Consider the following 27,783-nt stretch of genomic DNA (forward strand, 5'->3'; position numbering starts at 1 on the left):
CTGGTGCTCTGTATAAGATGATGAAACCTAAAAAAATGACTCGGCTCGACAAAAAGAACAAAAAAAATAAAAACACATACACAGCATAAAGACAGATACTGTAGCATCTCATTCCTCAAGGTCGCTTATCGCTATTGTTTGGCAACGAAACGCTCCTGCTTGCAGACTTCCCCTCAACAAAGAGAGCAGCGCAGCCCAAACAACGGAGTCACACAGAGGCAATTCCTAGGAATTGTAACATGGTGGAGTCATGGTGTCCTGTGCTCTCCTTGTCCTGGGCCCTCTCTGGATCCAAAGTATGCTTCAGGTCTGCAAGACAGAAAAGCTGCCCAGAGGGGTTGTAGTGTCCTGGTTCAGGGAACGGGTTCTGGATGGCCTGGGGCTGTTAGAGCCTCCTTTAATTGAACAGAGACCAAATCGGGAAAGAGCAAAACCAGAGACGAGGCACCGGCAACCGAGGGTCCCTAGGACTAGCAGAGCGGTGCGGGTCAGTCATCAAACCAGTCCGGACCAGGATATATCAGAAATTATTCTGTTTCCCGTTCCAGGTGAGAACTGTTTATGTTCTATTTTTTATAATTATAATTCATCCATCCATCCATCCATTTTCCAAACCGCTTTATCCCTCATGGGGTCGCGGGGGTTGCTGGTGCCTATCTCCAGCGTTCACCGGGCGAGAGGCGGGGGACACCCTGGACAGGTCGCCAGTCTGTCGCAGGGCAACACAGAGGGACAAACAGGACAAACAACCATTCACGCACACACTCACACCTACGGACAATTTGGAGAGGCCAATTAACCTAACAGTCATGTTTTTGGACTGTGGGAGGAAGCCGGAGTACCCGGAGAGAACCCACGCATGCACAGGGAGAACATGCAAACTCCATGCAGAAAGACCCAGGGTGTACTCGAACCCAGGACCTTCTTGCTGCAAGGCAACAGCGCTACCCACTGCGCCACTGTACAGCCCATTTATTATTTATTATTTATTATAATTCATATTTTTTATAATTCATTTTAACAACTCAATTTTGAGGTTAATTAAAATACACTTTTGACATACATATATATCATATGAAAAAAAATGTGAAAAAACTGAAGAAAATAATGCATCAGTGTATAAGTTCTCACCCAACTTTTCTGTGATGTAAAGCTGGTGCTTCATCAGATACAGACAGATATGAACACTGAGAATCAAATTCACATCATCCAGGGTTCGAAAGATTTATTTAATCATTTTTACAGAGCAGAGCCAACTATAGGGTTTATCTGTGTAGAAGTTCAAATGTGGCTGTTTGTGCGAGTGTGTCTCTATAAGGTTTGTCCATGAGAAAAATGCTCAATAGTGGGGGTTCTTCAACGAGTTGTTGTAGATGCTGTTAGCTGTAGGCAGGCAGGATTTCCTCTAGCGGTCTGTCTCACAGCGGATCTGGAGAAGCCTTTGACTCAAGACGCTCTGCTGTTGTGCATGACTGCCCTGTTGGAACACCTGGTCAAGCAAAAGTTTCAACAATTTTAATGCTAATTTGAATTTCTGCTATGTGCTGATAACACTGCCTGGAAAAACTGGTCTACAGCAGTTGCTTCTGTAGTTTCAGGTTTCAAAGCCTCACAGTCACTTCTGCATAAAGTGCGATAAAACACTTCACTCCTTGTTCCATCTGAACCTACACTCTTCTCCATAAGCCCTTTGTCTTGTAATTAAAAAAAAACTTAGTCCATCACAGTTACCTAGCTGAAGTTACTAGACCTTGTTCAGTCAAAAGACAGAACCTTAAGATCTGCTTATGAACATATTTTTGGTGAATCTAATGTGCTTTCATTTTCAAGAAAATCCACAATAAATTCAATAATGTGAAAGAAGCTGCAGCTTTGTCTCACTTTTTTTTCCTATAAGTATTTTGCTTTTTTCATTTGAGAAGCTGCATATATCAGGCAAGTTTCTGTTCATTTATATCAAGTACCAGCAGAAAAAAACAAACATCCAGTTGTTTGAATAATGTATTCAGGTTGCAGCCTATGTAGGGCTGTTATACCACACCAGGCCTCTAGAGGGCAGTAAAACCTGGTTTTATGAATAATGAGGTGTGATTTCATTCTGACCATAGACATAATATAAGAGTAGACGCGTCATTGGGCGGGTTCTGCCTATGCTGCGATGCGTCAGAGCGTCCGCCATCTTAAATGTGGCAAATCTGCAGTTACTCAGTCACTTAAACAGCATCAGAGGGACTTTAATCTCTGAATATACTTTGTATTCGTCGTATTTTTTTTGTAATATTACAAGTTTATTTTCGTATCCCTTTAGCTTCATTCTCCTGAATGTATTCTCCTAAAGAATAAAAATATTTAAAATAATCTAACCTGGCCCTATTACTCCAGGAGTGAAATAATTCTGCAAACTGTGATTATTCTGGAAATGTTCCCCCTTAATTCTCATAATATGACGTTTTTATCATAACAATATCACTTTTGTGTTTGTTTGTTTGTTTATTTTTACTTTATTGACCTAGGACTTTTTTTCTCATATTAATAATTTTACCTCTTTAATACTCCCCCAAAAAGTCTGTTCCTAAAGGTTCACATGTGACACGGTTTTATGAAATAATGAAGACCACAATGTTTAGATTTAACAAATTGATCCTTATATTCATAACACATACACACACAAATATATATATATATATATATATATATATATATATATATATATATATATATATACAGGAATGAGGCATCTTCTCTGATTCACGTTCACAATAACAGAACTCGACTTTTTTCTGCCACATACAATATGGCGGTGACGTTGACGTGCGAACCTGCGCCCTATGACGCGTCTACATATATATGTCTGTGATTCTGACTCAGGTTTAAATTGGATTTTCTTCAGCTTTTCCTTTGGCAGATTCACCCTGTGCCACGGCTGACACAGAAACGAGAGAAAACTCCAGCAGCACCTTGTCATACCACTTCCAGCCCTCCACTGTGTTCCAGAAAACCGTGGTCACCTCTGCTCACTTCTGGTTCTACGCTGGGGGACTACTGAACAACTCGTCCTCGCTTTTCATCCTCACCTCAGCACAGCAGCATCTTCAGGCTGCGCAGGCTCCGCCGACGTTCAGCTCAGATGGATGGACCACCTATGACCTGGATCAAAGTGTGCTGGGCCCTGTCGCCGAGGGCCCTTTTCGGCTTCAGATCCAGGGTTCATCTTGTCAGCACCACATTAAGAATCCCGATGAGATGCCTTTTCTTCACCTCCATGCTCGGCCCAGAGCACCTATTCGTTCCCGTAGAGAGGCCCCTGTCACCATCCCTTGGTCTCCCTCTGCCATCCCCCTCCTCCAGCGGCCGTCACACGAGAGGCCCCAGCACCACGACTGCCACAGGGAGCAGGTTGAGATCAGCTTCGAGGAGCTGGGCTGGGACAGCTGGATCGTCCATCCAAAAGTTTTTTCTTTCTACTACTGCCACGGGAACTGCTCAGCCAGGGACCGGACCGCCACCCTGCTGGGGATTGCTCAGTGCTGCGCTCCGGTCCCTGGGACCATGAGGTCCATGAGGATCACCACCACATCTGATGGCGGGTACTCGTTCAAATATGAGACCCTGCCCAACCTCATACCTGTGGAGTGCAGCTGTTTTTGAACATGCCAGACAAGGATGTGTTGAGAAATGCTAAGAAGGGGGGGACTAAAAAAAATCTAAATAAAATATCTATTAACGCTGTTGTTATAAAAGGCTGGAAAGGTTTGACTATGAAGTACAGTAAATCAATTAAAATAAGTAGCGGTACTGCAAACTGAAAATTCAAGGTTTTTATACTTTGTTACTGGACATTTTACTTAAAATAGAAACCAATATGGTCCTGCCACGGTTTGGCTTCTCTCTAAGTGTGATGCATTTGGTCTCGCAGTAAAGAGTTATTTCAGAACTGTTTTGAAATCTGGAGTATCTTGGATTGTCTGTTTCAAAGTGTATTAAAGTTAAACATGTGTCATCTGAATTGGACTTTGGTTGTTTTATAGTCCTTTTAACACCTTGTCATCAGGACAATGTTAAACTATGTTATGTTCAAAGCCCTGTGACTTTAGTCAGAAAAGGAGAAAAAAGAAATACTTTGAATTCATCTAATTTCAAATAAGTAGTCATGTGGGAAGGAAATAGGGTACTCTCTAACACCCTTTGTATTTTCTAACATAATTAGTCATATGGACATTAATATATATCAATAAAACTGAAGGCATTTTATAAAATGTAATGCCACTTCTGGTGAAGAATAAATTAGAACACCTATTAATTTATTCTCACCAGAATCTTACATTAGGCCCACATCAGACCCAACAAAGAGCTGTCTGAGATCTTTAGAAAAAGATTGCAGCATCTTATGAGCCTAATAGATTTGAATAAATCTCAAAAGAATTTCCCATCAACCTTTCTGCTGTATGGAAAAAAACCTTTAAGAGAACATCCAGAACAACTGGCAGTGTCCTGGTCTGGCTTTGCAAGTTACAGACTCTGTGGCACCCAAGACCACCTGACCAGACAATCTTTCATTCACCAGATTGTGGTCGAAACATGAGCCTAACAGTCCCGGCCACTTTAATGAGATGACAGCGCGTTTATTGAAGGCATTTAATGGAATATTCAAGTGCGGTGATAAACTACAAGGGGTTCTGACATGGTCCTGATTGCTTATTCAGGTATAAGCAGAGTAACATTTCTGGTCAGTTTATCTGGAAATTGCTTTTAGACCTGTATTAAAAGCAAAGACATTAAAAGGTCTATTCCTTTATAATTCTAGAAATAATCCAAAGTGGTGAACTAAAGTTGTGCATGTGAGCAATTTCTAAAACCAATGGATAAATTACAAGTCAGGTTATAAGCTGTCGTTTGTACAAAATGTATAAGTGACAAGACTTCTGTCAGGGACTGTACATGGAAACATTTATAGCTCATCTGATGAAGTGTTCAACGACTTATCCATTCAATTCAAAACAGGTTTTGTTGTGCATATTGACGTCACCTGAAAATTGCGTTGCTTTCCTCCAATCTGGCCACTAGATGCCACTGTAGGCCAACTTTGACATAATTTCAATTTAAACCTTCCAAAAAAGTTCACATAATTGAATTAATTGGCCAACTTGCTAGGTGGAAAGGGGGTTTTGTTCAAACAATGGGAAACAACTATGCAGACAAAGTGTTTGAATCAAATATATTTATTTACTCTGAAGACAAAATAATCTCTACAGTTACAAAAAAAACAAAAAACTACAAAACTTGCAATAGGAAAAAAGTATTAAACATTGAAGGAGTACCATATTCAAAACTGGAATGTTGTCCCTTCCAAAAACTGAGATGATACAGGAATGAGTAACTATGAAGATATGGAAAAGTTTGAACTCTTGAAGCAACAGACCTGAAATCTAATGAACTCAACAGGTTTGCATGGCGCCAGTCCGTTCTGGCCGATTTCCTCACCAGGATGCACAACATGACATGATGCACAACTGAGTTTGGCAGTTTTAAAGGAAAATTTCCTTCTTTCTCTGAACACTGAAGGAATGCGTCTACACTGTACTGAAGCTGCAAGCTGGTAAAATGAACTTGATTTTAAATGAAATACGTTTCCCATTAATTAAGGATTCAAGCATTGCCCAGGTATACATTTGGCCAATTGGACTTTCTAACATTTCTATAACTGAAGGAACCCCCAGTATCAGTTCTGTTGACTTAGCCAGCATGCATTAAGAGAAAAATCATCTTGCAAAGAGAAAAAAAAAAAAAAAAAAGATACTGCACAGAGTCCAATTGACATAGCCCAAGGCCTTGCTGTTTGGCATTCCAAGAGCAACAAGTCTCAACATTCAGTGGCAGTTTACAAAAAAAACAAAAAAAAAAAAAAAGAACCAACTGTTGGCTCAGCCAGAGGAGTTTGGAGCTTTAATGTCATAGATGGATGAAGATTATTGCATGGCTACAAATAAAACAGGATATGTGAAAGATCAGGGCTTAACTGAAGGCACTGTTCAGGTTTGGCAAGAAGAAAAACTCCACATGTGGCAGGCTTTCAAGTTTGGTGTCGCACAGATTTCATTCAGCAGTTCTCTTGCTGTGCACTGACCACTAATACTGAAAGGCACGAATCTTTCATCCATACTGACACATTCACACTCAAACGCAACTCTTTGGTCTCCCTCAGTGGTCCGACTGCTCTCCGATGTGTGCTCCCCCCCTCCTTTCCAACGTTTAAGGCCAGTAGGAATGAAGGACAAGCCGTCCAAGACGGGAAGCACGCTCAGGCATGTATTCCTGGAAGGAGGGATGAAACAGTAACAGTCAGCATTTCACTTTCACCAGGTGTGGTGAAAGTTAAATTTTTTTTTTGTACAAAGCCATATTTTGAGTTGAGGTCACTCTAAGAACATGCACATAATGAGAATTGGTTTTCAGGATCCTCTGAATCAGATTGTTAACTGTAATTATTACAAAATAGGCACAAATAAATCCAAAAAGTATTCCAAATAGCCCGATACATTTACCAACTCACACTCAGTTTCGTAGTTCCCGACTCTTAAGTTTAACTCAGATAGCTAAACACGTCATTACCTTTCTCACTTGACTCTCCTTGCTTTTCCTGTGCAAAGTTGAGGCGGTTCTGCTCAGCAGCTGTCTGTACAGCTGTGTTCACCTCAGGGCTGCTGCTGCGTGAGGGGCTTCCTTCATCTGCCTGATATGCAAGATCCAGATGCTGCTGTGCCATCTTCAGATGCCTCCTCAGCCGCTCCAGCTCCTTGGAGGAAGGCTCGTCTCCGAAGCTCTCCCGCCCGGAGTCGCCCATGGGCAAGTCCCTCAGGTCGCCCTTTAGCTTTTCCTTCTTCATGGTGGCATGGTACCCTGGTGGGGCTGTGGGTAGAGAGCGGGATGAGGGCGGACGTGGGGTGCGGCGCGAGTTGAGAATGGCGCGCCTGCGGAACCTGTCACGGATGCCGCCGATACCCAAGTGGAGGATTTCCAGCACAGTGAGGAAAAGGCAGAGGAATGACACGGCGTACATCACCAGCAGGAAGATGGTCTTCTCAGTAGGCCGTGAGACGAAACAGTCCACTGTGTGTGGGCATGGGGCCCGAGTGCAGACATAGGAGGGGATCACCTTGAAACCGTAGAGGATGTACTGGCCAAAGAGGAACGCGATCTCAAAGGCGGAGCGCCACAGCAGCTGACATACGTAGACTTTCATGAGGCCGTCACGAAGAATCTGTCGTCGACCATCATGCTTCATCTCTGTAACTTAAAAAGGCATAGAAATGTTCAGTTTAGTGCTTTTCAAGCTACTGGCAACTCCAAGCAGCTAGAGCTACATTCAGGTACATGTCAAAAAAATTTGATTATGTAAGAGGTGCAATTTTTTTGCCTATCTTAGAAAGTTAATCTTATTTTATAGTGATTCATTATACAGTAAAATATTTCAAGCTTTTATTTCTTGTAATTCTAATAGTACAGGTAAAGAGCGCCCAAAATTCAGTGTCTAAGAAGATTAGACCAATCAAAAAAAGGATATTTTAAGCACAAATGTCAGGCTTCTGAAATGTACATCCATTTCTATTCACTCAATACTGATTGGGCCGTCTCTTGCATGAATTACTGCATCAGTGCTTCATGGCACAGAGGCCTGTGGCTCTACGTAGGAGTAATGGAAGCCCAGATTGCTTTGATATCTGCCTTCAGGTCATCTGCCTTGTTGTGTCTGATGTCTCATCTTCCTCTTGACCACAGCCCAGCGGTTTTCTATGGGGTTCAGGTCAGGGGTGTTAGCTGGCCAATCAACAACAGGCCCACCACGGTCTTTGAACCAACCTTTGGTACCTTTAGCAGTGTGGGCAGGTGCGAGGTCCTGCTGAAAAATAAAATCAGCCTCTCCTTATAGCTTGTCTACAAAGAGCATGAAATGCTCTAGAATTTCCTGGTAGACGATTGCATTGACTGTGAACCTCAGAAAACCCAGTGGACTGACACCAGCAGATGACATGGTACCCCAAAACATCACCGACTGGAAACTTCACACTAGACTTCGAGCAACGTGGAAACGTACAAATGAAAAGCAGAATTTACTTTCATCTGAAAACAGGACTTTGAACCACTGAGCAACAGTCCAGTTCCTTTTCTCCTTAGGACTGGTAAGATGCTTGTAGCCCATGTGTAGGCTCTTGATGCACCGACTCCAGTCTCAATTTACTCCTTTTGAAGCGCCCCAGAATTTCTAATTGATTTTCTCGACAATCTTAAAGCTGAAGTTATCACTGATCATGGTACACCTACCACATTTTCCTTCCACCCAACTTTCTATGAATATGCTTGTATCCGGCACTCTGAACAACCACCTTCTTCAGCAATGACGTTTTGTGGATTACCCTCCTTGTGAAGGGTATTGATGACCGTCTTCTGTCATCTGTCCAGTCAGCAGTCTTCCCAATGATGGTGTCGCCTACTGTCCCAGAGTGAGAGACCGTTTAAAAAGGCTCATGGAACCTTTGCAGAACTTTTGAGTTCATTAGGGTAACCATTAGTTTCCAAAAATGAACTTTCACTGTACTCATTTTCACATTCTAACTTTCTGAGACACTGAATTTTCAGTCATCTGTCCACTATAATCATCCAAACTACAAGAACTAAAGGCTTGGAATATATCTTCTCTGTGTGTAATAATCCTATATACTTGTTTCAGTTTGAGATGATTGGCAAAAAATATTGACCTTTATGCAATATTCAACATTTTTGAGATGTACACCCAACCAAACTAATGCCTGCATTCATACACTGATTTGCAGATTGGTGTGCAACGTCAGGTTAAATGCTTGGCCCAAAGCTTTTGAATTGCAAGACTACTAACCTTTAAACTGAACCAGGATCACCCACAAACTTGTATCAACAATGTATTGCTAGCTTACTTTTTTCTGCTTTTTCTGCCTTGTCTGGTTCGATCTCTTCAGCTATCATTGGGTCCTCCTCTCCGTTATCTTCTGCTTCTTCATAGTCCCGTACTGCCCCACGCCTGACTATAGGCATCCTCTTCTTCCTGTTCCGAACAGGACGGTACTCCATGTCATCCATGCGAGCTATCTTGTGCATGGCGAAGCCAAGGTACATGATTGTGGGGGTGGTGATCATTATCACCTGAAAGAAAAGGATTGTGTAAAGTTATGTCAGAAGGAAAAAGCAATTCGAAGAACAAAATGTGTGTTGGATATACTACCTGAAAGATCCAGAACCTGACATGCGAGAGCGGAGCAAACTTATCATAGCACACGTTCTCACATCCGGGCTGTTGGGTGTTGCACACAAATTTGGCCTGTTCATCATAGTAGATGGTTTCACCACCAATGGCTGTCAGCACAATGCGGAAGACGATTAGTACGGTCAGCCAGACCTTCCCCACAAAGGTGGAGTGGTTGGAAATTTCGTCCAGCAGACGAGTGAGGAAGCTCCAACTCATGTTGCCGAGGAATCTGGAGGACTAAATCAGATCTGGGGGAAGAAACGATACAATACTAATGTGGAAATTCTCCAGGAAATTCAAAATATAAACAGAATGAAGAAACGTTTCAGTATGGTTTGTTTAAGTTGTGTTTCCCTCTTTAAGGCATGCAACACTGCAGGAGTCGGATGCAACGTGCCTTTCCACATTTTATGCACACTTTTCCTTTCTAGCCATCTGAAACCATCGTAGCAAGAACTAAAGGTTTTACATGTTTAATTGGGATCAACTATCTGCAGCAAAGAAACAACATTCACCGACTGAAGCCCTCCCATCCAATCCCCTTATATGCAATTCAAAAGGCAAAACCGAATGTGGAACTTTGAATTCAGACACTCTTTCATAGTAAGGAAGGATATGATTGGTTGGTTGTTTCTGAAAGATCAGTTTGTCAATATGGAGAAAAAAAAAAAACAAAAAAAAAAAAAACAGCTTGGTAGAGACAAGTCACCGACCAAAAAGTTACAACTGATGATTAAGTCTCCAAAACCAAATGTAGCCTTTAGCCCAGAATACTTCCGCCTCCTCAGCTGATTGAGCATGTTTCACTAAACCATTCTAAATCAAGTAGATTTGTTAAACTCAAAAGGAAAAAATAAAAATAATGGTGTTTAGTTTTTTGCAACAACGGTGGTTGCCATAAATCTCATACCATTGGAAAGCCAATGCATCTCCCCTTAAAGCTATAGTTGGTAATCCTGTTCAGAAACACTGTTACACTGGGTAAAATGGTCCTTCCGTCCTGAATGTAGTTAATGCATTAAGTATTCACAAAGAGGTTTAAAAAAAAAAAAAAAAAAAAAAAAAAAAAAAAAAATCACTCTGTGGGAGCTGCAGGCCTGTAAAAACTAGCCAACCTCTGTTGTTCGGGCCATATTGCATGGATTTGGCAAAGTTTTATTCACAGTCTCACGCATAGACGTTATATACTAAACCCCCTCTGTCACTCAAGTTCCAGGGGTATGGTCATATTTATTGTTTGTCCCACATGCCAATCATTCTGACGTGCTCACGTAACACCAGTGTGCGTGTACGCATGTACACTTTTAGTTTTTGCATCCGGTTAGCCGTTCATGGGGGCTCCGCTGCTCTCACTGTATACTTTGAACATGGCTGAGAGTCACAAGAAGATAAGTCAGTCTTGCACGTGCACAGTTATTCAAATAGGGACTTGGGGAAACTTCTGGGGGAAGAAAATGCCGACTCTAGCTTTAAGGTGCCACATTTGCAGGAAAACATTTATGGGATATGGCCATGAAAAATGTATCAACGTCAAATCCAGTGTCCAATCCTTTTTGGTGGGGGCAGTATAATGATGTGGGGCAGCACCTTCCTCACTGGGAGGGAAATGAAGGAAAAGGTTCAGAATCATTTGAATCTCAGTGCAGAGACCGAGAACAAATCTGCATTCAGACGTAATCCCATATACTAGCTCTTAGGGACCAAAGACTGTCCTCCAAAATGACACTGCTAGAAATGCACCGGTCCAGTTATTTTCCAATCCGATACAGTTACCTGGGCTGAGCTCATCGGCCCGATCCGATACTACTGTTAAAGGAATGAATCGTATACCTTGCCATGTGAGTGAAGGAATCAGGCTTGACAAACATTGTTTTAATAAAAAAAAAATGTCTGCGTGCTCTTTAGCATGGTGCTTTAGGGGGTGATTGTTTAAGTTTGTGGTGATGAACTTACTAACTTTATCACTACGCCTCACAATTTTTACGTTGCGGATATTGCATCTTGCAGTCAGACTATCAAGTATGAATTGTTTCCAAATAGACTTGGCTTGGTCAGGTGCTTGCTACACAATGCTCTGTGTTTGCTCATCACTAACTGCTATGCGTCCTCTGCGTGATGACATAACCGGCATTGCAAACATAGAATTGAAGTGACTAGATCACTTATACTGTATTGCTTTGTATGATATTAATAAAAAATAAATAAATAACGGAATGCTGGATTGGCATCATTCATCCAATATCCAATCCTGCAAACTTGTCAATATCGGAGCAGATAGGTATCAGATCGATGCATCTCTAGACAATGCCCACCCCCACAGAAAAGGATTGATTCCAGACACCCTTGAGAAATTGGAAGGGAAGAGGATGGGATTGCCTACTCACAGTTCTGACCTCTCCACCCCATGAAACCATTCTGCGAGCAGCTTGAATGTTGTTTGTGCCAGAGGGCTGAACACAACCCCATGACAGATTAGCTCGATGAAGACCAGGAGGGTGACCCATACGAGGGGGTGGTGCCAGGCAGTTGAGGTTCTACCAGGAACTACTGAGACCCGAGTTTGCTGGATCAGAAAAACTGAAGTTAAAAGGAATAAGACATTGGCAATTATTTATTTAAATTAACAACTCCTCATCCCACTAAACCATTTCTTTACAAAACTCTCAATTTTCCATGTAAAACTATTTGGACAGCACTTATTGTGACTGGTGAGGCACTTACACTTTGGCTAAAGAGTCCTAACGTTACAAGGGTATCCAGATGGAGCTCATGTCCTATGAAGACACCTGTTATCTAAAGCTTCACCACTGACGCATTGCAGTTGGTCACTAGTTTTATTTCTAATTAGTTTGACTTTGACTCCAATTTTAGGAATTTTATTTGTTTTAACTAAGAGCATCTGAAATCAATATTTAAATAGTTTCTTTGATACATTTGTTGATAGTTTAATTTGCTGTTCACCGCTTAAGCTCATTTCTTGATTCCATTCAGCCAAAAAAATAAAATAATGGATGGATTGTAACATTACATTTTGTATTTATACTTCATTTAAGAAGTTTTCTGAGTAGCTCAAAGTTTGAGAAACCAATGAAGTTTACAGAGTTCTTTGGTTTAGGTTGTTTTTCTAAATGATACCTTGGGAAACTATTCTAATAAAATCCATTTGTCTCTACACAATTTTTTAGCCTCTTAACTGTGAATTCTGGCTTTGTTTAGCCTGCCTATAAAAACTTAAATCTGAATATTTGGGGTTTTAATTGTCTTGTTGGACACCAGAAGTACTTGGAAACAAATGGTTGTTTTTCCTCCCCATTTTCTAACACTTTATAGACCACATGAATAACAAAGCAAAGAATTTGTTCCCAACCATTACTCAGCTAGATTTATAAGCATTGCCATTACTCAAACAGCCTTAATTGGGGTTATAAAATACCCAAAAAACTAAACTATTTGCTTTACACATCTTAACAATTCTTTTAAAGAAAATGTACACAGTCAATAAAGACTGATGAGTACTTTGTTTTTCTCAAAGTTCTGTAAAATCTAACAAATTACCAAGTTAAAACAAATTAATCTTGTTGGTTAGAGCATAAAGACTGCTGGTAGCAGTTTGCTTAACCCACACTCACTACTCCCTGGCATACCAAGCTTAATCCCAAAGATAGCCAAGAGCCGACCAGTGAACTGCAGCCAGGAGACCCGCTGCGGCTTTGGATGGCAGGAATTATTATACTGAAGCAATGAACACACTCAGGAATTTATTTACCACCTCACAGCCCCGTAATGATATCATTAAATTACCCTAAACACGGCCAAGATCTACAACAGAGATGGGACTTTTGTACTTTACCTTTCCCTCAACGTGAATCACATTTTCAGAAAACTTAGATTGCACGACTTTAAATTGAAGCCGATTGGTACAAACATGGATGGGAAAGATTTCCTTTAAAGACACAACGAGCCTTCCATTCCTGCATCTCTGCTTTCAGAAACCCAAGAAAACAACCATGTTTCACTGACTCACTCCATAAAAAGGGCCAAACTACAATGGCTTCACTCAACAAGATCACCCTTCAACAAACTCCCACCTCTGACGACTGGAAACGGTCAGACCGACTTGCCTGAACCCGATGTGCGTGATGGAAAAAATCCTCAGCCTTCGTCAGACTAAAGCAATGAAAACAGAGCCTGTGGAAATTATGGGTTTGAAACCCCAGACCTACAAGACTCCTACTAGCAGAGACATCGTGTCATTAAGTCAAACAAGCCCCGGTAAATGCTGGTTTCTGCTTGTTGGAACGTGCAGACATGTTTGACCAAACAGGGCACCTTCATGTCCCTGAAAGAAAAGTCAGAGACAGAAACAAGCACAGCTCCAAGGTAAAATCCACTTTACTGCACAAAACTACACAATTAGATCCTACACATCTACATGTCCTCTCTACTGCTTAAAATCATGCGGCTCATAGCCTCAAATGACCCAATCTGACTAACTGAATGGCTGGGTTTCTCACAGCTAGTAGATGATAAAATTTAAAAGCCTTTCTGGCAGTAACCAAAGCCGATCTTTTTAAATTGCCATTTAAAAAAAAACAACCCGATACTAAGCCCATTTTCTGTTTGGAGAACGGGTCAACCAAAAGCATCTTTTTTTCCCCCCTTGTAGAGACTCTGAACAGCCCCAAAGCCGTTTACCATTAAAGATACCTATAAATGAAGGTGGGAGAATGCCAAAAGGTGTTGGTAGAGCCACAAGACTCTTTGAAAATTGTCAACTTATTGGACGTCAAAGACAGTTCACTGAGGTGCAGACTGCATGGAAAGGAAGTTCTCAGATTTAACAGTAGTCCGTTTTCGAGGATCTGCTTCAACAGTCCCAGTGAACCTTTACCAACAAGAATGGCTTCAATTAAGGGGGGGAGGGGATATTAAGAATAGGTTGAAGGTTGGTCAAAAATTTGACATGCTTCCAGCAGACTTTGATGGGACGGAAGACTCAGGAACGGCACAGGAGTGCGAGTAATTACCTTTACCACTATTTACACCTCCAATCAAAAAAAAAAAAAAAAAAAAAAGGGAGAAAATGTCAAAAGCAGTGGCTAAAAAGGATAAAAGTTTTAGTTGAAATATGTTTGAGGCAAAAAAAAAAAAAAAAAAATCATGAACCATATGCTACATAAATGAATACTTTCAAGGACTTAAGACAAGCTCACTTTAGAGAATCTTAACAGTTTCAGTGACCCTTACACCCGAAGACATCTGCGGTTAAAGCATGCCAAAACGATTTGAGCTCCAAGATGTTTTCACCTCAGTTCCTTCAATGAAAACATTGCAAGCATCTAAAAAGAACAAAAAAACAAAACAAGAAAGTCAGATTGGCATTGAAAAAAAGTTACATTATTTGCAGATAAGGATTTGTTCCTTTCAAGAAAGTGTTTTAAATAAGAAGATTTATTCTGTTTGGAAAGCCTTTACACTGAAAAGTTTAGAGTCTCACAAACATCTACCCTCTAGAGGACCTTTAACCTCTCCTCTTGTTAAGGTAGTCTCCAGAAAAAACAACTCATCATCCAGCAACATATACGACTAGGAAAAGTGGCTCCTGTCTGAGTAAATGCAAACATCTCTACCACCACCCACCAGAACAAAACGTTTTACACAGCGGCTCATTTGCCAGTGTGGGTACCAATTTAATGGCTTTTCTGCTTCAGGAGTCTTTCGGCTCCAGGAGGAGATTGAAGGCATGAGGAAAAGGAGGGGGGTTGGGGGGGGATTTGGCCAAAAGATCTGGACAAAGCAAAAAAAAAAAGGAGAGTTAACATTCCTGCTTAACCAAAACCAGAAAGCTTGAATTCTTCGGGTTCACGGAGCAGACAGGGCACTTGAAAACCCTTTTATGCAGTCTGAGCAGCAACCCAGGAATCTAAGGGTCCAGCATGACTTCCCTCTGCAGTGTCAGCCATGAAGTTTAAATCCACAAAGCGCATCCAACAGGCTGCTTTTTAAAGGTCCTCACAACTCTTTTGCTTCAAAGAAGCCACCATAAAAAATATTTAAGAAGTTAAAAGAAAAAAAAAAAACGCCCCCAAAAGCATGAACACGCTTTGCTGAGTTAGACTGTGATGTTTTGGAAATTGTGGCATTTCAGGAGAAAAACACAGCGCTGCCAAGTTTTAGTGGAACAAACAATAAAAGGAATTTGCAGGCTTAAAAAAAAGAAAAAAGAAAAAAAAAAAAAGAGGAAAGTCTACCCAAAGTTTCAGACACGCTTAAGCCACCAGTTAAATAAATATACGTTTCTTTTTAGACAGACTACACATCCCGACGCGCTGAATTAGACGCGCAATAACCTAAGAAAAATAGGAAGTTTTTCCATTGAGACTTGAAGACTCACCGATCCAATATACAGACAGCTCCCGAACTTGCCACGCATAAACTTCCCCCAAAAAACACTTGATTTACTCACACTAAAAACTACCAAAAAAAAAAAAAACGGTGTGAAAAGTTTCTTCAGACCCTAAAACCCCGCAGCGAGCTTCAGCCTGAGAAGTGGACGAAACCAAACAACCTGAAGTGAGCTCGCTGGTGCCAAACACTCACCGAGTGCGTCGCCGCTCCACTCCGCGAGCCCTCTCTCCTCGCGCCTAATTGCCTCACCAGGTTTTTCTAATTAACTCTCTCTCTCTCTCTCTCTCTCTCTCTCTCTCTCTCTCTCTCTCTCTCTCTCTCTCTCTCTCTCTCTCTCTCTCTCTCTCTCTCTCTCTCACACACACACACACACACACACACACACACACACACACACACACACACACACACACACACACACACACACACTTCAAAGATTCGCGGCTTCTCTCTCTCTCTCTCTCTCTCTCGCGCGCGCGCGCTCTCTCTCTCTCATTGACGTCCAAGCCAGCCAACGCTACGAACCCATTCGGCCCGCGGTGACCCCCATGTGTCGGGGGTCCTGAACGAGAGAAGAGGAAAAAGCAGACCTTTGATGCCTCGCGGCTCTTCGCTCCTCTCCTTCTCCCTCCTCCACCTTACTCGGCCCTATTGAAGAAGAAGAAGAAGAAGAAGAAGAAGAAGGAGGCCCCTCGAGTGAAACCTGAGATCCGCCACACTGACTACCGTTCTGATAAAAAAAAAGGACCATAAGACTCCCATTACATGTTTCATAAGATGTTGATGCTGTTTAAGGTCTCTCACCTGGGACACTGGAGGAATTTAAATGCTTAAAAGCACAACTTTAACTCCATAGCAGGACATATTTATTTTATTTCACTGGCAAAACTAACAATATGTGCATTCAATGTCGCATTATCATGAAGGCGACACTGAAGCAAAAACACAGTAGGTATACAACTCATACATTTCATATCAATTAAAATGTATGTTGAAAAGTTAAACTCTTTAAGTAACTGAATTCATTAAAGTTGAACACTTTTTTTTTTCCCCCAGTGTCCTGTGTAGCAATGTGGCAATAAAAATTGATATCTTAATGCCAAATAGAAAAAGCAAAGTTGAACACATTCAAAATGATAACATATACTTTATAAAGCCTTTAGTTCAGTTAATTATGCAATTTTTTTCTGCTTACAGTGAATAAAGCACCACATTTAAAGCTCTAGGTGGTAATCCCGTTCAGAAACTCTTTTTGTTATGTTGGGTAAAATGGTCCTCCCATCCTGAAAGTAGTCAATGCGTTATGTATTCAGAAAAAAAGGAGGTTACTTACTTTTCTTCTTCTTCTTTTATCCATTGTGAGATCAATAAAGACTATCTTATCTTATCTTATATAGCACAATTCAGTACAGAGACAATGCAAAGTGCTTTACATGATTAAAATATAGGAAAATAAAACAGAATAAAAGCAAGTAGGGATAGAATGTAGAAACAAAAAAGAACATTTGAAAACAGTAAAACATTTTAACTTGAACATTCAATTCTAAACAAATGGGTTTTTAATCTCGATTTAAAGGAACTCAGGCTTTCAGCACTTTTACAGTTTTCTGGAAGTTTGTTCCAGATAAGTGGAGCATAGGAACTGAATGCTGCTTCTCCTTGTCTAGTTCTGGTTCTAGGTATGCAGAGTAGGCTGGAGCCAGAAGACCTGAGTGGTCTGGAGGGTTGATACACTGATAACAAGTCTGTGATGTATTTAGGTGCTAATTCAGGGATTTATAGACTAACAGAAGTATTTTAAAGTCTATTCTCTGAGATATAGGGAGCCAGTGTAAGGACTTTAGAACTGGGGTGATGTGCTCTACTTTCTTAGTCTTAGTGAGGACGCAGGCAGCAGCGTTCTGGATCAGCTGCAGCTGTCTGATCCACTTTCTAGGCAGACCCGTGAAAACACCGTTGCAGTAATCAATTCTACTAAAAATAAACGCATGGATTAGTTACTCAACTTACATTTCCGGGAAAATTACAGATTCTACCTTTAAGGTTATAAGACTGGAGAAATGTGGCCAAATGGGGACAAAAATAGGGAAGGTAATCCACACAGAGGGGACTGCACTCCCAGCAGGGAGAATAGCAGATGTCGAAGAGAGCTATAAGTACCTTGGAATACCACAAAGAGGCCACAAGGAAAGCAGCAACAGCCAAATACCTGCAACGAGTTCTGAGAAGTCAGCTCAATGGCAAGAACAAGGTCTGGGCGATCATCAGCTATGCCTTGCCAGTAATCAGATACCATGCTGGGATAATAAGATGGCCAGAGGAGGAAATCCAGATTAGTGATATTAAGACACAAAAGCTACTCACCATGCATGGTGGATTCCACCCCAATCGAGTATCCACACAAAGCGCAAAGACAGAGGCAGAGGCTTGAGCATCAGAGCCACCATCGTATGATGGCCCCATACCTTGGGGAAGATGGCCCCAAGGTATGAAGCGCTCAGTGAATGTATCAGACAATAAAAGCTGGAAGAGAAGGAACTGAGGGAACCATAGCGGAAGGAAAAAAAACGCTGCATGGGATGTACCACTGACAGATAGCTGAAGTGGCTGACATGATCAAATCCTACCAATGGCTAGAGAGGGCTGGACTGCAAGACAGCACTGAAGCACTGATCATGGCAGCACAGGAGCAGCCCTTGAGAAACAGAACAATAGAGGCCCAGATCTACCATACCAGGCAAGATCCCAGGCGCAGGCTATAGAAGCCTCAGAAACCATCCAGCATCTCATAGCAGGGTGTAGGATTCTAGCAGGGAAGGAATACATGGAACACCATGACCAAGTGGCTGGTATAGTGTACAGAAACATCTGTCCAGAATACCAACTGGTGACCCCCAGTTCAAAATGGGAGTCACCTCCCAAGGTGATGGAGAACGACAGAGCTAAGATCCTGTGAGACTTCTAGATACAAACAGACAAAATAGTAATGGCCAACCAACCGTACATTGTGATCAATGGCTATCTATCTATCTATCTATCTATCTATCTATCTACCTATCTATCTATCTATCTATCTATCTATCTATCTATCTATCTATCTATCTATCTATCTATCTATCTATCTATCTATCTATCTATCGATCCATGCATTATTTAATTGGTTCTCCAGTCCACTCTACGTTGTAAATAGAGTCAAGGCCGAGACACACCAGAACCCTCCGATCCAGCCGATGAGATGGACAGATCCGTACTGTTTCTTTTCCTGACCTACTTGCTACTTAGAAGCTCCCTCTACGGACCACCAGATTTGCGAGATTTCATGCAAAAATACGTAACGCAAATTCCGGAAATTCCGCCAAGCATGGACAATTCGGGAAGTCGACATAAAGCTGCAGTTGCAGCGGCAACCTGCTCAAAGATTCCTGTTTCACGTTCTTGTTTGTCTTCTGTACTTCTGAGCTCCTACTATTCTCAAGTACACTGCTTCTGAAAATGTTGCATTGATTATTTGTTGAGCGGTGTGTTTTCCGGGACACACCTGGCCAGAAATTGTGTTCCATTTATCTTGCAGTTTGGAGATTTTATTTTGTTTTTTCCCCAAAGCGGGTGTGTTTTACACTGGCCTGCCCAGCCCCATTCACTTGGACCAGATCTAACTGCTACAATGTGATTTTCCATCACAAAGGAGGGATCAGATGGTTTGGGGTGTGGGTGCAGGTTTTGAAAACATGTCCAAAACCTGCAGCCACAGTATGTTTGGGGTGTTGGCGATGATAAAAGTTTGGCACCAAATTAACAAGCACTCATCGATGGTTCCAAACAAATGTACGTGCAGTTAATACAGTCTAAGATTAATAAAACGTTTATTCTGTTGGTGGAAACAAATCACTTTTTGATGCTTCTTTGGAATGAAGCCTCTGTCTTAAGTCAAGTTTACGAACTACAACTTTAAAGTTTTTGTGTCCTCCTCTACGGAAGAGCTACAGCTTCCAATCATATGGAGTTTTGACTTTTCTAACTTCCAGTAACAGCTAGCTGTGGTGCACAGCTCGATTTGTTACACAATGATGTGGAGATTTCATTTCTGCCGCTTTTAATTTCTGTCTTACTCTTAAACAGTCGTATAGTTGATATTTTTTGTAAAAGTTATTAGAGTTCTAATATTCGAACATCCTGGTGGAACCAGCTTTGCCACAGCTCAAAACAATCTTTATGTTCATCCTCTATAACATTGCTACAGCTATGAACCATTTTGTCAACATCACTGCTACAAACTTTACCTATTTACCTTTACCTATTAGCCATTTCTTTGTGGTCATTTTGTTTTGTAAATCTTTTTTCAGTTTTATGTGTCTGGGTTGTTTCTGTGTGTTCTGTCATTTTGCAACTTGAGCTAATTATTGGCTCTGGGTCACGTCGCTTCTTCAATAATTGCTTTAAACTTTTCATCCCTTTTTGCTTAGATTTCCTATCTGTCAACAAACTATTTTATAATTCAGTATTCAAATGGATTATGGGATTAAGAAAAAAAGATCAAATCTCATAATTTGATTTATTTGTATATTCTTTTCAGAAGAGTTTGTTTTAACGTATCGACAAAGTTGATGAATTTGGTTCTCATTATGGAGATGTCATTTTTCTATTCTGGAACTTTTTCCTGTGTAAGAATTTATTGAAAAACTGATTTTACAACTATTAACATTTATTTATTTGAAAAGAGAATACAGCCCCTAGAATATTGTTGTTTTTGTTTGTTTGTTTAATTTATTCTTGCTAGTCTTGGGTGTGTTTAAGAGAAGCTGACGTGTGATTTGTTAATTTTATTGCTGTTCGGTCATCTATTTTCTTAATCTTTCATAATGAATTACTGATCTTTCTGAGTTATTTCTTTGTTAAACAGTTTTATTTGTGGATGGTTTATGTGTATTTGTTCTTTTTCTGTTACGTTAAAAAATGCTTTAAATTTGTATCACTGATGTTATGTGATGTGACTCTGACAGTGTTTCCTCTCCACTGTTGCCTCATGCATGCTCGATAAGCTGCAAAGCCATTGACAATATATACGAATGGCTCTATGCTCTTCAGTCAACGTTTGGTGTCATTTTTTTGTAGTCGTCTAGGAGAGGTTGTTCTCCTTTGGGTTCCCGAGCCCATTAGTAATTGTCCCATTAAAAAATACATAGGCTAAAGTGACTGGTCTTATTCTTTATTATTTCAAAAAAAGTCAGAATATAAACACTTAATTGCCATCATAGAGGGTCCACAAGCGGCACTGGCCTTGCAATAAATCCACGTTTTATGATGGTTGTAATGTTCACTTTTGGATTTATGATTCCACTTTATAGCAACTGTGAAGGCTGTTGTGATGCTTGCTGCGTTTAAAGACTTACGCACAGTGAGAGATGAGAGATTCTGTCTTTCCTCCAACTTCAACGGCTTGCACAAAATATCAAACAAACTGCAGTTTCCAAATTGTTCACGGAGACTCAAAGAGTGAACACCATAACGTGTGATGGTTCATTTAGAAGGACAATAACGATGGTGCAGTGCAGGCCAGTGTTGAATTCAGGGACTCCCATTAGAGTTTTAAGATTGAAATTCTAGGTTCTTCACCCATCTCTGTGCTCAGTGTGACCTAAACTGATGTTAACACAGTGCCGTGACAAAGTATTCCCATGCAGTTTTAACCAAGGTCAACCAAGTGGGTTAGGATAGCAAGTGAAGTCATCATTTAAAAACAGCATAATCTAATATTTGATCTGTCTGTCCAGGGCCTGATATTTTGCCCTGGACCACAGTTTGGCAGCCCACCGGTCTGACGGAGCACTGCGTGACTGTGGCTTTCACACAAGGAAGCCCTCGCTCCAAGAATTTGGTAGACTTTGGCATTCAGCAAAACAACAGATTTCTTGCTGTCATGCACAGCACAGCTGCGGGGCTCCTGACTTACAAGACAACCTGAAATGTTTGGAGGAGGAAGCGAGAAGTCAAACCAGGCCATACGACTACACGGGGCCAAGCGGCTCATGGCTGCATCCCAGCTTCCTCTTGTGCTATCAATCTTTCCGTTCTCTGATATGGTCTGAGTGAAACATGAACTTATTCACCTGCAGTTTTTTTTTTTTTGTTTGTTTGTTTGCAGATCTTGGCGTTGAATGAGCATAGCAGATATTTCAAACTGAGAGCTATTAAAGGGGAAAAAAAAATGGGAAATTGTAAACCAACTGCCAGGCATACAAATTGGTTGTAGGATCTTGACAGAGTTGTGTGAGTCTCTTTAAGGGCTCAGCATTCCTCCTTACACCCCTGTAGAGAGAATATTAGCTGCATCATTAAGGGCAGGACTCGCTGATATGGAGCTCTTTTGATTTTTGCCCACCCGTGCAGTCCATTGCCTCTCCTTACTGCAAGCACACATGTTGTGGTAATGTTTTTAGTATCAAGCTAGATTGCTTATTTCCTCCCAAAAACATAAAAGTGAATGACATAAATTCAGAGCATGCAATCAGTCTGACTCATGGATTTTTTTTCAACGCTGAGTTTTTAGGGATCATTAATTCCACCAGATCCAGCCAAATAAAAAAAAAATAAAATAAAAACGATGCCGCATTTTCTTGCTTGCACTTTGGGCCTCGGTCATCTGCCCAGGAACAGTTACTTAGATAATCAAAAACAATAAAAGTGCAGAAAAAAAAACAAAAGAAACACTTACCACATGGAGAAAGATAATAAAACTGTGAAATGCATGGCTTAGTGTGAGCATGTGGGAGAGGAGAACGGTGCCAGATCAGAGTCATAAAGCAGAATTAATGATGTACAGTATGCTTCACCATTAACTTGGTTTTACGTGCCTTCAATGTGAGCTATTTTTTTTTTCTCTTTTAGGGAGGAAAATAACACATTTAGACTGCTGTAATTTCCACTCCTGACACACCTTCCCAACTGAACAGAAAAATTATCATTTCTGTGTCTAGATGCTTTTCAGAAAAGCTTGCATGACATGTATGAAGTTGATTAGGAAGATGCATGCATCCTATTCAGACTGTTTTGGGATTGCAAACTGATGGGATTTTTTTCTTTGAATCCCTAGAGTTCTTTGAGTTTTGTGTGAAATGTTTTGAGCTTTCTGCAAACAACTTTTTTTCTACTGTAGTTAACCTTTTGACCGTTTTGCACACAGATAAAAATCAATGGGCAAAATGAGCTGTTTGTTAACTGTGCGCATCAAACCTCCGGGAACATTGAAAACAGGCCGGTCGTGGGTAAGTAACGACCAGTCATTTGTGCGTTGCTGCTCACTGGTTGGTTGAGGAACAGGGAAAGTGGGAGCGATTGTTTGGGGGGTGGCGGGTCCTTATCCACATGGCTGGAACTGAAGGTGATGCAGGGTCTTCAGAAACATGTGTGCAGCATATGCTCAGCCAAAGAAATATTTGCAGCGACAAACTGGGCAGAAAATAACGTCCTAACAGTTCAGTCTTGACTAAACTCACTGAAAAGAAAAAAATACTTTTGGTACTAAGTGACCAAAGAGAAAATCCTTATTGCATTTCAACCTAAGGAGACACTTCAAGGAACAAGGATACAAGGACCCATGCAGAAAATGACATTCTTACAGCAACTACTTTCTAATACATGCGTAAAACACCTCACACCTAAGTGGAAATTGTGTTTCTGGTTTTTAAACACACTGTATCTAATGTTTTAGAGCATTTATGTTCCCACCTAAAAAAAAACTAAAAACAATCACAGCCACTAGGAGGGTGTGTTTTTAACAGATTTTAAGTGCAATATTGACTGTACATATGTCACACTGTTTTGAAACATCTCAACCAAATATGTATTTCTTGCTGTCATTTGCATGAAGGCATACCGTTTGTGTCGGCATAATTCATTGACTCTATACGCATTTGTTCATAGTTTAGAATAAGTTTATGTTTTAGTGTTACTAATTTGAATCAAAGGGTTAAAGTTTAATTGCTGTTAAAATATTTTTTAAGCTTTGTTATATTTTCCCACTGCCACAGATGCAAATAAAGGCTAAATTTGTGTTATGTTCAAATTATTTTATGCATTCCCTCTTATATTAAAGAGCCTTTACGCATATACATCTTTCTACGTATCTATTGAAATACCCTGACTATCATTAAGTATCAAGATGAAATCCTTAGACCATCTGGGTATCTCTAGATGCAAATTGCAAAACAGGATTTCTTTATATGCTGATGATGTGAACATCTTTTTGACAAACCTTTCTGCAGGTCTATCTAATTAAATATATCAGATTGCATTAGTTGGGCAGTATATGGGCTACAATATTAATTCAGTCATCAATACTCCCAAATAAAGGAGTCTAAATACTGTTCTAATAACCTCTTTTATTAAAGGGGGAACATTTACCTATACTATCAGACCAACATTAACCTATACTATCAGACCAATATTAAAGCTGTAAGAAAAACTGTTGTGCCAGCAAACTATGGCTCAATAAAGTTGAAGAAAGATAATACTCAAATAATGTTTTGGCTTGGAGTGATTTAACATTTAAGGTACAATCACTAGGAAAGATCCTTAAGTAACACTTTCACTTCAGGGCATATTTCAATCGGTGGTCGACACGTATTGTGCTCAATGATCACCAGAAATCGATGGAATGGGGGTTGATGGGAACCCATTAGCTTCCAATGCTGACACAGGTAGTGTTCAGCTGCTTCCTAAGCTGATACAAAGTTCACTCTAACATCACGGCGGTATTCTTTTCTGTTTGCTGAATGAAGGCTGGTAGTTATGCAAGGGGACACAAAAATTAGCCTCGTGAGACCATCCTGATCTCGCAAGCTTTCAAGGTTTCACTCGCAGATCAGTCTGGCTACTCTCCGTTAAAGAAAATTTGGAGCCGTTCACCAAACGAACGTCCAATCAGCGTTGGCTTTGAGGCGGGTTGAGGTGTGACCCAACGAGAAGTGCGACAGTTCAGTCTAAAGAACATGGCGGCTTCAGACGATGAAACTAGCGTTAGCGTGGCTATCAAGCAAGTTTTATCGGAATTACAGAGTATTTCTTTGCTGAGCTAACGAGCCTTTACCTGCAGCAGCAAGAGTAGCTTGGCTTGTGGTTGTGTTTTCGTCGTCGCTCGTAACAGAGCGACGACGAATCTGATTGGTTTATTTGGCCCGTCTATCACCAACATAGGCCAATCAGCTAACCAGTATTTTCGCCCCTTCCCAAAATTACTTCAGCGGAAGGTTTCCAGATGGATATGCGGAGCAAATCTATCTGGCGGAGTCAGGTAACACAAAAATACCACAACTATAGAATCTAGACTAATAGAAAGTTGGAGGTAATAACATAACGGTTAAAACTACAAAAATGAAGATGCAGGCGATGGGTGCTAGCTTGACATGATTTCTAATTAGCAGTGTGGTTTAGCATAACAAGGTTTGAATGTTAGCTTTCCAAACAAAAACAACTGAATTGCTCTTCAAACAGGGGTTAGAACTGCATGTGTTAAATATGTAAATATGTTAGCATATCACATGCTAACATACTTATCCTAATTTATCCCAAACATTACTGGCAAAACAACAGAACAATACTGAATAACTCTGAGGCATCCTCAAAATAAGTTCCTGCTTATGAAAGTGCAGGGTAGATATCAAAACTGATGTTTCGGAGCTAGAACTGTAAGCTTTTTAGCCGTATTTGCTGTCCCAACTTCTCTTCAAAGTTTAGCACCAACCAGGCACCAGTAACTCCGCCTGGAGAAGTTTCATCAGGTTAAGTTCAATGTTCCTGGTCACAATTTGGCTTCTTAAATAATTGGAAACTCTAAAGACAGCAAGAGCAGACATGGATAAAAAGATGAGTAAAAACCATCAGAATGTGAAACGTGATGATTAATCTGTTTTTTAAAGGAGATAAAAGGAACTTTTAGTTTGTCTGTCTCTTGGAGAGATCTTAGTCCCCCCCCCAAACTCTCCATCATGACTCCATCAGTGGGATCATCTGTAAATAAGATGCGTCTGTTTAGTAAATTTGAAACAGGAACCAGCAAAATTGTTCAAGGACATGCAACAACACAAATGAAGACAAAACCTTTTTTTTTATCCACACGAGACATTTATAGAAAAATAAAAGTCAGCATTCTGCATTAAGTCAAAAAGTAACAACATAAATTTAGATTTGAGTTGGCTTAGATTTTTCCTGATCTATTTAATCTCACATCACAGTGGAAACATAAACTCAAATCCACACATCTGTGAAGAACATTTTAAACTTTATATATGGCTTTGCTGAGTGTCTGATGTCCTCTGAAAACATACAAAAAAATAAATAAATAAAACTGCTGCTACCATTTACATTTTGACAAACTATAAGAATTGGAGTCAAAATGTTTGAGGGATACCTTGATGAGAGCCTCGAGTTCAGCGTGTGACGCCTCAACTCATAGGAGAGATTCTGTCTGAAGGGTGGATAACTCTTCGGCTTACTTCTCCTTAAAATGTTAATACCATTAACCCGAGACGACGTAATCTGCCCTACATTTGCTTACTGCTACAGGTGATTTAGGAACAATACAGCGAGCATTTAGGTGCATCACAAGACGGGGACATCGCATCTTCACAAAGAAACAAGGCACACTTCATTTCAGCAGTAGAAATGGTCACTGGGGATGGGGTTTTTTTTTTCTGGAGGAAAAATTATGCAAGCAGTCTTTTTTTTTTTTACAGGCTTGTGTACCACATGAATGAATGCAATCATTTCCAAGCTCTTGGCTTAAAGCAACAAGCATAATGGGACCAGACTGAGTGCTGAGAAAACAAAGATGCAGAATGGCTCATGCTCACAGCCCCCCCCCCCCCCACACCCTCAAACAACTCACACAGAAATAAAGCCTAAAATTGTAGTTTTTTTATGTGTCCATTACGATGGGTCGTCTTGCAGACTTGTTTGCAGCTTGACTCCGAACATGGCCTCCCACTGTGCCCTGACCCAGGATAACAGACCCTGAAGGAGCTCGGTGCTCTGTGAGCGCATGCACCACGTCTTCTCCTGTTTCACAGTCTGTGGAAACCATGTGAGAACACAACATGAAGAAGCAAAAAAAGTTAACTTTTATAGCTTTCATAACATCCAGAACTCAATAAAACGATCAGCTGAATCAGGGAAAAATGACTTTTTTTTAAGAATGTGTTTTTGTAAATGAAAAACGGCTCCATCTGGAGTTTAAGTGAGGACGCTCCTACAACCCCGGGCAAACTTTCTCTTCATTATTTCTTTCTGATGAAGTGGAAGAAGGAGTCTGAGTGGCAGCTGGGTCTGATTGTTTTGTCTGCATGAGCAACTACAAACAACACACTCTGGAAATACTAACCTCGTCATACAGGTTAATGTCCATCCTGAGTTGATCCGAGGGCCACAGCAGAACGGAGCTCACGCAGCTGATTGGAAGACTTTCCAACACGGTGACAGCACCGCTGCGCGGTTCACTGTTTTCAGTTGATGCTGGGCTGGTTTTTCTCCACTGGTGATCTTCTTCCAGGAGGTAGAGGGTTTCTCGGGTTGCGAGGACTGTCTGAGGTGACCAGATCTCCTCTATGAGAAAACATTCAGCCCATTTTAAACTCTTAACATGAATACAGTTGGTTGCATATACATGTATGACAGATTGTAGGAGTCATAGCAAACATGTTGGAAAAATGTGCCCTGATCAGAACAGACCAAAATGAAACTTTTGGCATACATGTAAAACAAACCTCACAGTGAAACATGGTGGTGGCAGTATCCTACTGTGGGATTTTTTATTTTTTTTTCCCGATTAGTTGGTTGGAAAACATTTTCAATTTCAATATTCCACGCTCTTCCAGACTTTAATCTTTTAATACTTTTTTTTAATCAATACATTATGGTCTTCTTAGTACAATTTTACTGTCTGTTTTTTCCACAAATAATGAAGCATCACAGTATGGAAACTATCTTCCAATTTAACTAAGAACAATCTGTACAGGTCTATCCAGAATTAAATAGATATTCAACAAGAATCCTAACTTTAAACCGACAAATAAAAAAGCTAGAAGCTAAAACTAGAGATGCACCAA

The 27,783-nt window shown here is 40.7% G+C and overlaps 3 protein-coding genes across 7 annotated transcripts in view; 1 reads left to right on the forward strand and 2 right to left on the reverse strand.

Moving 5' to 3' along the window:
• Positions 1–218: 218 nt before the first annotated feature.
• On the forward strand, positions 219–4,006 carry inha (inhibin subunit alpha; the record flags this gene model as incomplete). Its single annotated transcript, NM_001309961.1, is given in 2 exon segments — positions 219–548; positions 2,906–4,006. Coding segments are annotated over 2 exon segments (1,041 nt in total). The 3' UTR covers positions 3,649–4,006.
• Positions 4,007–5,201: 1,195 nt separating this feature from the next.
• On the reverse strand, positions 5,202–16,301 carry LOC105922996 (gap junction gamma-1 protein). Of its 3 annotated transcripts, none has more exons than XM_036128159.1 (5): positions 16,276–16,301; positions 9,254–9,525; positions 8,949–9,174; positions 6,610–7,290; positions 5,202–6,312 (listed from the first exon to the last, which is right to left on the reverse strand). In XM_036128159.1, exons 2-5 carry the CDS (start codon positions 9,491–9,493, stop codon positions 6,299–6,301), a joined length of 1,161 nt encoding a protein of 386 aa, XP_035984052.1. In that variant the 5' UTR covers positions 9,494–9,525; positions 16,276–16,301; the 3' UTR covers positions 5,202–6,298. The 3 variants fall into 3 exon arrangements, with proteins under 3 accessions (XP_035984052.1, XP_012714372.2, XP_012714379.2); XM_012858918.3 differs by lacking the exon at positions 16,276–16,301 and adding an exon at positions 15,878–15,991; XM_012858925.3 differs by lacking the exon at positions 16,276–16,301 and adding an exon at positions 15,672–15,870.
• A 9,480-nt stretch (positions 16,302–25,781) lies between these two features.
• LOC105922977 (serine/threonine kinase 11 interacting protein) overlaps positions 25,782–27,783 on the reverse strand; it is a 64,045-nt gene continuing 62,043 nt past the window's right edge. For all 3 annotated transcript variants that reach the window (XM_021314429.2, XM_012858908.3, XM_012858902.3), the window contains exons 25-26: positions 27,060–27,280; positions 25,782–26,749 (exon numbers count right to left, since the gene is read on the reverse strand). In XM_021314429.2, the coding sequence (XP_021170104.2) occupies positions 26,609–26,749; positions 27,060–27,280 (362 nt within the window). In that variant the 3' untranslated portion in view covers positions 25,782–26,608. The remainder of the gene's footprint in view (positions 26,750–27,059; positions 27,281–27,783) is intronic.

This window comes from Fundulus heteroclitus, chromosome 24, assembly GCF_011125445.2.
Source record: "Fundulus heteroclitus isolate FHET01 chromosome 24, MU-UCD_Fhet_4.1, whole genome shotgun sequence".
Taxonomy (NCBI): Eukaryota; Metazoa; Chordata; class Actinopteri; order Cyprinodontiformes; family Fundulidae; genus Fundulus; species Fundulus heteroclitus.

Coding starts and splice junctions, on each gene's coding strand:
- LOC105922996 (XM_036128159.1), bottom strand. CDS start 9,493: ATGAGTTGGAGCTTCCTCACTCGTCTGCTGGACGAAATTTCCAACCAC. Junction 9,175..9,253: donor TCAGGTTCTGGATCTTTCAG/GTAGTATATCCA, acceptor CTTTTCTTTCAG/GTGATAATGATCACCACCCC. Junction 7,291..8,948: donor GGCAGAAAAAGCAGAAAAAA/GTAAGCTAGCAA, acceptor TGCCTTTTTAAG/TTACAGAGATGAAGCATGAT.